The sequence below is a fragment of the Rhamphochromis sp. 'chilingali' genome, assembly GCF_963969265.1.
Source record: "Rhamphochromis sp. 'chilingali' genome assembly, chromosome: 5".
In the NCBI taxonomy this organism is placed as follows: domain Eukaryota; kingdom Metazoa; phylum Chordata; class Actinopteri; order Cichliformes; family Cichlidae; genus Rhamphochromis; species Rhamphochromis sp. 'chilingali'.
The window spans coordinates 36,298,053-36,307,009 of record NC_137932.1 but is presented as its reverse complement, the minus strand read 5'-3'; the positions used below and the strand labels follow the sequence as shown (position 1 = coordinate 36,307,009).

The window sequence follows — 8,957 nt, the reverse complement described above, 5'->3', positions numbered from 1 at the left end:
TAGCCTTTTTCTTTTTTCTGCTTTCTATCTAACATTTGCACACAATAATACTCTGATGGAGTCTAATATCAATACTTATTTTCCACCCTAATTTACGAATAAATTCTTTACAAATCCTACCATGTGGATTCATGGATTTTTTTTTTCACATTCTGTCTCTCACAGTTGAAGTGTACCTCTGGTGCAAATTACTGACCTCTGTCATCATTTTAAGTGGGGGAACTTGCACAATCGGTGGCTGACTAAATACTTTTTTGCCCCACTGTAACTGTGCTCCATGAGCATCTAGCAAACTAACAAATGAGTCAGCTGCTAATGGACCAAACAAACCCAGAATGGCTAACTGAAAACGGGCCAATCCCGTTCAACTGCTGGTCAGTAACCTGCCTCAGCACCACATGGAGCAGGGAAAAGAAAGGACAGATGGGCAAAACACCAGCTCCTGGTAGATAGACTGTAAGACCAGACTGACCAACCTGTGCACTGCCTGGATTGACTACAAGAAAGCCTACTACTCAGTGCCTCACACATGGGTCCTGGAATGCCTACAATTGTACAAGATCAATAGGACTCTAAGAGCCTTTGTCAGGAACTCAATGGGGATGTGGCGAACAACACTAGAGGCCAACTTCAAGCCAATCGCAAAAGTCATTATCAAGTACAAGATTAAACAAGAAGATGCTCTGTCACTACTGCTGTTCTGCATAGGCCTGAACTCCCTTAGCCAGACCAGACAAACTACGGAATGGAGCAATTGTCAGCCACCTCCTCTACATGGAAGTGTGTGCCAGGAGTGAACGAGACATCGATTCACTGAGCCACATCACTAGAATCTACAGCATCATCAGAGTGTTATTCGAACTGGAGAAGTGTAGTCGGATGGCAACAAAGAGAGGGAAGGTAGTCAGAACTGAGGGAATTCCACTACCAGAAGGCAACATCGCAGACATCGAGGACAGCTACAAGTGCCTGGGAATTCCACAGACAAATGGGAGGCTGCTAGGAAAGCTGCAGTCATCAAATACATGCAGAGAGTACAAGATCAAGATCCAGGCAGTCAGCACCTGCCAGTCGTCAGATACCCTGCTGGGATAATCAGCTGGCCTGAGAGAGAGAGAGAAGCCACTGACATCAAGACAAGAAAGCGTCTTATCATGCGTTAGTGAGCGTTAGTGACCTAGACTTGGAGGATGCCTTACCCCAAGTCCAGCACCCTGAGACTGTATACTAAGCGGATGGAAGGTGGCTGAGGACTAGTGAGTGCCAGAACCAATGTCCAGGATGAAAACACAAAGGTCCATGAGTTCATCAGCAAGCCACAACTGATAGTGTGGCTCCTCCATGGTATGTACCACTGGCGGATATAAGAAGTGGATAATATTGAGAAATCCTGCCAGACATAGTAGTGGTGGATAAGCAGGGGAAGTGGGCTGTAGTGATAGATACCAAGTGATAACTGGAGAACTCATTGCAGTGAGCCCCAAACTGGGCGAGCAGGTCCAGCACATGCCAGGAATAAAAATCCAAAAGAGCGCAGCCTGCATTGTGCCTGAACTGGAAGGTAACAGAGGACAGTAGTTGTCAATGAGCAACAGGTTTGAAAACCTCAACAATAAGGCAATCTCTTATCAAACACTGTGCTATACTCCCTCAAGTCCAAAGTTTGATATAGATTCAATTTACAATTGTTGAAAAATGCCACATTAAGAGTCTTCTATTTATTAGTGAGATTGGGATCAGCCTGTCAGCTGTGGTTTATCCCCGTGTACCTAGTTTTCTCATGGTTATTTTTCTGCAAATTACATAAAATTACATAGACTAATGTGAATGTAAATCAGAGTTTAACCTCCTCATATAACATTTGTAATTAATCATGATTAATTTTTGCAAATTTAACATTACATTTTCATAATATTCATTTTAAAAAAAATAGGTTAATATTTTGTACTTACAATGTATGTGTTTGTTCTAGGAACAGGAGCTCGAGGCCAGTAAGAAGGAGAAATTAGCAGAGGCAAAAATGGAGGCAGAAACCAGACTATATAAGAAAGAAAACGAGGCCCTTCGCAGGCACATGGCAGTACTGCAGGCCGAAGTCTACGGCGCCAGACTGGCTGCTAAATACTTGGACAAGGAACTGGCTGGCAGGTAAGACGTTAAAGTTCAAACTATTTTTAGTGCAAAGTTTAGGTTTGCTAAGACTATTATGGTAACTTCTAATAATAATAATAATGATAATAATGATGATGATGATTCTAATAAGCAATTAGTATAATAATTAGGAAGTCATGCACATGAAGGCACGTGGCACAGACTACATGCAGTGGAAGTGACGACTAATGTGAGAAGAGTGAAATGATGGGGTTTAGTGTAGTCTGTAATCATGTTGAGAACATGATAATGGTGACAGTTTTGCTGAGATTAAAATATCAGTTTGGACCTGTGCAAGAGGAAAGCACACACTATAACATGTATACACAAGTATAATAAACAAATACAAGAAATTATTATACGTATGTCTATCAGTCTTTGTACCTATGTTGCTGAAAACCAAAGTGAAGTTTCTAGTGTAAAATAAATTTGAATGAGAAATGGTCTCTTCTGGGGGACCTTGTTTCAGTAGCACAGTAATCACTTCTCATTAGTAGGCAACATCAAAGGGGAGATGAGTATTGCTCTCTGTTTATCCCCGTTAATGGGCTACATACGACAGGCCTTTAAGGTGGCAGTACTTACACCATTTGCCGAGCCAATCTTCAACTCCCATTCACCAAAAATCCTTTAAAGAGTAATTGTAAAACAGCTAACTAATCATCTGCAGAGGATTAGTTTATTTAAAGTCTAGGAATTAAGGCACTCCGCTGCGGTGGTTTGAATCATATCTTTCTATTAAGTCAATTTGTTCGTGTAAATGGGGACAGAAAGCTTAACTATAAAGTTTACATTTGATATGCCTCCCTTAGGCAGTATTGTTGAAAGGCAGAGCCTTTATTGGAAGAATCTTTTAAAGACATGAATGAATTTCCTGCTTCTAATTTCAGATAAAACTGAGATTTTGTACTTGACCCCAAAAAAACTTAAAAACATGGTGTCTAAACCAATAATAAGAGGCAGCTCCTTAAGTTTCCCGGCCCGTCTTCTGTGGAACCAGCTCCAAGATTTGGGGCACAGACACTCTCTTCTTCACTTTTAAAATTAGGCTTCTAACTTTCCTCGTTGATAAAGCTAATTAGGGTTAGGGCTGGATCAGGTGACCCTGAATCTTCCCTTAAGCTGGGCTTACACTGTGCGATTTTTTTTCAGTCGCGTTATTCAGCTTCTGCTCAAACTGCACGATTGACTCGCAGGGGTTAGAAGTTGGTAGGTCACGATGCAGGTCTCACACTATACGGCCCGATGCTCTGATGCGACCTGAGTGCTCACACTGTGCGTCCATAAAATGAAGGTTATAACAGAAATTCTGTCGCTCACTCTCCCTCTCTTTCTTTCACTCACACACACACACACACACACCACCATCAACTTTGCTAAATTGCTAATGAAAAAAATTAATCAGGCAGCTGTGATTAAGCAGCAGTGTAGATCCAACTATTTTCACGGTTGTTGTGGTCGTGATAATTTTGTGAGGCCACATCGAAAAGGCTCGGATGAGCTTTCCAAAGTTCTACAAGTTGTGCCTCCATCGCTTGTGTCCAGATCACACACTGCACTGCCGTGATGCGCCGTCTTTACACTGACATTTGTGTTTGTGCGTCCGCAGTGTGAGAAGCTGCAGTGACACACGACGGTCGCGATTGATGATCGGGAGCTGGTCGTGAGGAGTTAATCGCTTCCCGTTACCCCACGTATACTACACGATGCAGGCCAAAATCGGGCCGATCGCCAAAACGGTCGCACGACTCAAAATTGGCTCAAAAATCGCACAGTGTAAGCCCAGCATTAGTTATGCTGCAATACGTCTAGGCAGCTTGAGGCTTTCCATTGTGCACTGAGTGCTTCTTCTTTAGTTACCAATCTCACTCATTGTTCTTACTCACCACTCTGTGTTTAATCACTTGTCAATATTAATCTCTAGTTCTTTTCCACGGTGTGTTTTTTTTGTTTTGTTTTGTTTTTTTAATTTTATTTGGTCCTGTTTTCTTTCTCTCAACCCCAACCAGCAAGCTGCCCGTCCCAGCAAGAGCCTAGTTCTGCCAGAAATGTCACCCTGTTCAAAGGGCGTTTTTCCTTCCCACTCTCACCAAGCACTTGCTCAGAGGGGAACATTTGATTGTTGGGGGTTTCTCTGTGTGTATTGTTGTAGGATCTTTACCTTACAATATAAAGTGCCTTGAGGCGACTGCTGTTGTAATTTGGCGCTATATAAATAATATTGAATTGAAATGTGTGATCCATGCATTATACTTACCTATGACCAGTGATGTCACAGATGCCAAATGTTTTACATATTTCAGTAAGATATTAAATGGCACATACAGACAGTAATTAGATCTTTGCTTGGTTTGTCTTTCAGGGTGCAGCAGATACAGTTACTGGGTCGTGACATGAAAGGGCCAGCACATGACAAGCTCTGGAATCAACTGGAGGCAGAAATTCACCTTCACCGCCATAAAACTGTGATCCGAGCATGTAGAGGTCGAAGTGACCCAAAGAGACCTCTTCCCTCTCCTGTGGGACATGTGAGTGTAAAACTACAAAGTAGTGAAAGCTGTTGGTACCTTTAGTTCTGCGTCCAAAAGTTGTTTTTGTGTGTAATTACAGGATCCAGACATGCTGAAGAAAACCCAGGGAGTTGGCCCTATCCGAAAGGTTGTGCTGGTCAAAGAGGATCATGAGGGTCTAGGAATTTCCATTACAGTAAGAAGTCTCAGTATTTTATCTTTTTAATCAGCAGCTGGCCATGTTTGGATCAAACCTTACTTAAGTAAAATGGTAAATGGTAAATGGCCTGTATTTGTATAGCGCTTTATCGTATCGAGTATCGAGGTTCTGTTCTCTGTTCACTCCCCATCTGAAGCTAGGGGGTTTTCATCTACTAAGATGATGCGGTCATAGCATATTTCGGTCATCAGTGGTAATGAGCAGGACCATCTCCTCCAATTTCTTGGGGGTGACATTTACTTGCACCTTGCATTCTCTTTGTCTTTAAGAAGCACTATCATCCTTGTTTAAGCTTCAGTTGGTTAGATGTCCACTTTGTCTAAGGCTGTTTCAATAAGTATGTATGTCCAAACTTTCCAACTGGAGTCGGACATGGACCCACTTTCTACTTACTTTTTGAGTAAGCAATGAAGCCTCAATGAGAGTGCAAGTATCTGTGGGTTCACTGAACACAGGTAACAGTGGTGGATTATTCACAATGTCTGTGACCTCAGCCAAAAATGTTCTCAGCAACTCACACTTGACTTTGGAAGATCCCATCCAAAGAGGCATTGAGTCCAGTGCAAAGTGGCCCTGGGGCCAGATGACGAGCCACTCAGTCCACCCCAATGGATAAAAGAAGACCAAGAGACCAGTGTACCCTGCCCTGAGATAGGGCTACCGAGGACCCATCCTGTAGCTAGTCACGGAGAGGGATACCATCTGGTAGCCAGGCCTTAGCCCATAGGACCTAGCGCGGTAGGGGTTTGGTGCAATGTGTGTCGAGCAGCACTCAGGGGCAGAGGCCGTGGTTGTCTAATCCCCAGCTAACAAGGCTGGCTACTTAAATGGAATGTGACCTCTCTGGTGAGGAAGGAGTCTAAGCTAGTGTGTGAGGTTGAGAAAAATCAGCTAGATATAGACAAGCTAACCTCAACGCACGGCTTGGGTTCTGGTGGGTGGCGGCAGGCAGGGGTGGGTTCTTGTAATCATGCGCTTGCTGCCAGTACGTTGGGGTTTTTCTGGTGGACAATAGGGATGCTTCACTGTGCCTTTGGGTTGGGGAACGGGTCCTAAATGTCATTTGCTTTTATGCAGTGAATGATAGCCGTCTTGGTGTCATTGAGTGGGTGCTTCATCCGGTGACTTCCTACTGGGAGACTTCAACACTCATGTGGGCAATGACAGTGAGATCTGGTATGTTTGGGAGGAACAGCCTGGGTGATCTGAAACGACCAGTTCTTTGTTACTGGATTTCTGTGCAAATCACTGTTTGTCCATAATGAAGACGATAAGTGCATGTGGCACCAGGACACCCTAGGTCGATGATCGATTTTGTACCATCAGATCTGCTGCCGGGTGTTCTGGACACTGATAAAGAGGGGGCGGAGCTGTCAGCTGATCACCATGTAGTGGTGAGTTGGGTCAGGTGGAGAGGGAGGATGGTGGACAGACCTGCCGCACCAAAACGTGAGCTGGGAATGTGCGGCGTAGGCCCCGGTCTGGGAGATCTTCAACTCTCACCTCCGGAGGTTTGACTTCCCACTGTCACCAAGTGCTTGTTCAGACGGTTGTTTGATTATTGTAGGATGAAGGTTACAATATAAAGAGCATTGAGGTGATTTCTGTTGTGATTTGGCAGTATATAAATAAATGAAATTTAATTGAAATACACCTTTGTAGTGAGCAATGTGTCATATCATTAACAAGTTGTTGTGTAACAGCCAGAGTTCAAAGAGCCAATTGCGTGATATCGCTTTTAGAAATGGAAGCGCCATTAGAACACAGTCTGATAGTGCTGTTCATCTGTGTCATTATGACATAGTGCATTAAAGCTGCTTTCAACTCATTTCATTCCTTCGGCCTCACTTTCTCAGGGTGGGAAGGAGCACGGCGTTCCCATTTTAATTTCAGAGATCCATCCCAGTCAGCCCGCAGACAGATGTGGAGGGCTGCATGTTGGAGATGCCATCCTTGCTGTCAACAGCATCAATTTGCGAGATGCCAAACATAAGGAAGCTGTCACCATTCTCTCTCAGCAGGTAACACTGGCACGCACATACACGTGCTCCCTGCATATCGCTGTTTGTGGTTAATTCTTTGTGTCTGTGTCAGCGAGGACAGATAGAGTTCGAGGTCGTGTATGTGGCTCCTGAAGTGGACAGCGATGATGAGAATGTGGAGTACGAGGATGACAGCGGCCATCGCTACAGACTCTACCTAGATGAACTGGATGACAGCATCACAGCACCACCTAGCAACCGTTCAGCATCACTTCAAGGTACGAAGAAATCTGCAGATCAATGAAAGAGCTTTTAACAGACTTTGTCCATATGTGAAGGTGTGCACTGTTTATACCTTCACCTTTGTAGAAGCGGGTGCATGTTGGAAAATTGGATTTTGCGGGTTTTCTGTTTTTCAGAAAAATCATCGTTGTTGTTTTAGTTTCTTTTGTTTTATATATAAAAATTCTGATAACACATTTCCACTTGACTTGTAGTCCCCCTTCAGCTACGATATGGGATGTAACTGCACAGAGAGCCAGACACATAATACACATAAACACATACTACACATAATACATACAAATTGAAACAGCCCTATATTAAAAAAAACAACATAGAATGAGCTAAAAAGCAACATCTCACAAGGTGTCAAAGGCCAGGGTGAAGAGATGAGTTTTCTGAAGTGGTTTGGAAACAGGATAGAGAACAGGAGAAGATCTGCTGCTGGTTGTCCAGGTTGCTTTTAATTGACGATGAGGATGAGTTTGCTTATTGTCTCTGTGTCCATCCTTTAGCACTGGAGAAGTTATCACTGAGCAATGGAGCAGAGTCTGGAGATACTGGGATGTCCAGTGAGACACCTTCAGGGGAAACTCCTTCAAAGCCACCAGAAACTGACTGCTCTTCCTAGAAGCTGCTGGAATGTGGAAAGGAAAAGAACTGAAATGAAATTCAGTGACAATCCTGTGAAAAGGGGAACATCTGTTTTCCCTTTTCTCCTTGGAGTGATGTAATTTTCTGGTCATGCAACAATGATTTTTGGGTTTTAAAGTCCATATTCTTAAAGTGGAGGTATGTGCAGAAGGGAGTGATGCTGGACTCTGATAAACTTGGTGATATACAGGATAATAATGCAGGTGATGGATGTCACCAAGTTATCGTGGAGGTGTTTAGTGGAGACACTTGTTTTGCTTTACTTTGTATAGTTACTCCTCAAAGAATCTGTTACCAAACTTCTCAGATCTAATCCGTTCATGTTCATCCAAATGAGATGTTAAAGAATAATTTTATATATGATTATCCCACCCGAATATTTTAACACGACTATGTTACAAAAATAACACTTTGTAATTGAATACAATTCTTTGGGTTCCCTGTTGATTTGTCTATCGCTGTTCATTATATTTCATTATTGCTTCTGTTGTGCCACATGTACTTTATGAGGTGTTCCTCACAATGTAATAAAATACAACAAACTTGCAAACTGTTTTTATCTCAGCCCCTGACCAACAGGCCTCACCACTGTGCAGAGATATTTAGTTCAATACATTCTTCTTATTTCTTACTACTGTTAATATTATTATTATGGCCCAAAGAAACAGAAGTAAGTTAATCCCACCCCCATGAACAACACTGTCTAAACACTCTCAATGCTATGTTATGCATTCAGGTCAGTCTTTTTTATTTTATTTTATTGTCTTGGTTCCAGTCTTGTTTTTATCTTTGACATAATTGAAAGCATTCAAAAAAAGTCCAAAACATATTTTCCCATCTCGCGTTAGCAGGCTTACAAAACGTGTGCAAAAGACAAATCAAATACAATCAGTGTACACAAAATAATAATATATTAAGCGTTCTTCAGCAGTAAAGACTCAAACAACTGTAAACGTGAAAACCGCAGACATCACAAAAATGTTTGATCATTCATACTTAAAATAGTAAAAGATAAATGAGTATATTTATCCGTATTTATAAAGGGGAAACTGCTGCTGCAGACTCCCTGAGCTCTGTAGGTAAGGCTCTCTGCTACAGTGCAGGCTCGCATCAAAAGCACTGAATGATCCCTGTTCTTATAGAGATGTTATCAAATGA

At 42.5% G+C, this 8,957-nt stretch overlaps 1 protein-coding gene across 2 annotated transcripts in view; it reads left to right on the top strand.

The window, feature by feature from the left end:
* Positions 1–8,349, top strand: part of gopc (golgi-associated PDZ and coiled-coil motif containing) — a 20,204-nt gene extending 11,855 nt beyond the window's left edge. Inside the window, exons 3-8 of one of the 2 annotated variants that reach the window (XM_080882947.1) lie at positions 1,979–2,148; positions 4,514–4,679; positions 4,762–4,857; positions 6,738–6,902; positions 6,976–7,141; positions 7,661–8,349. In XM_080882947.1, coding sequence (XP_080739073.1) covers positions 1,979–2,148; positions 4,514–4,679; positions 4,762–4,857; positions 6,738–6,902; positions 6,976–7,141; positions 7,661–7,776 — 879 coding nt within the window. In that variant the 3' untranslated portion in view covers positions 7,777–8,349. Of the gene's footprint in view, positions 1–1,972; positions 2,149–4,513; positions 4,680–4,761; positions 4,858–6,737; positions 6,903–6,975; positions 7,142–7,660 lie in introns of both variants that reach the window. The other variant, XM_080882946.1, reaches the window with a different exon arrangement.
* The last annotated feature ends 608 nt before the right edge of the window (positions 8,350–8,957 follow it).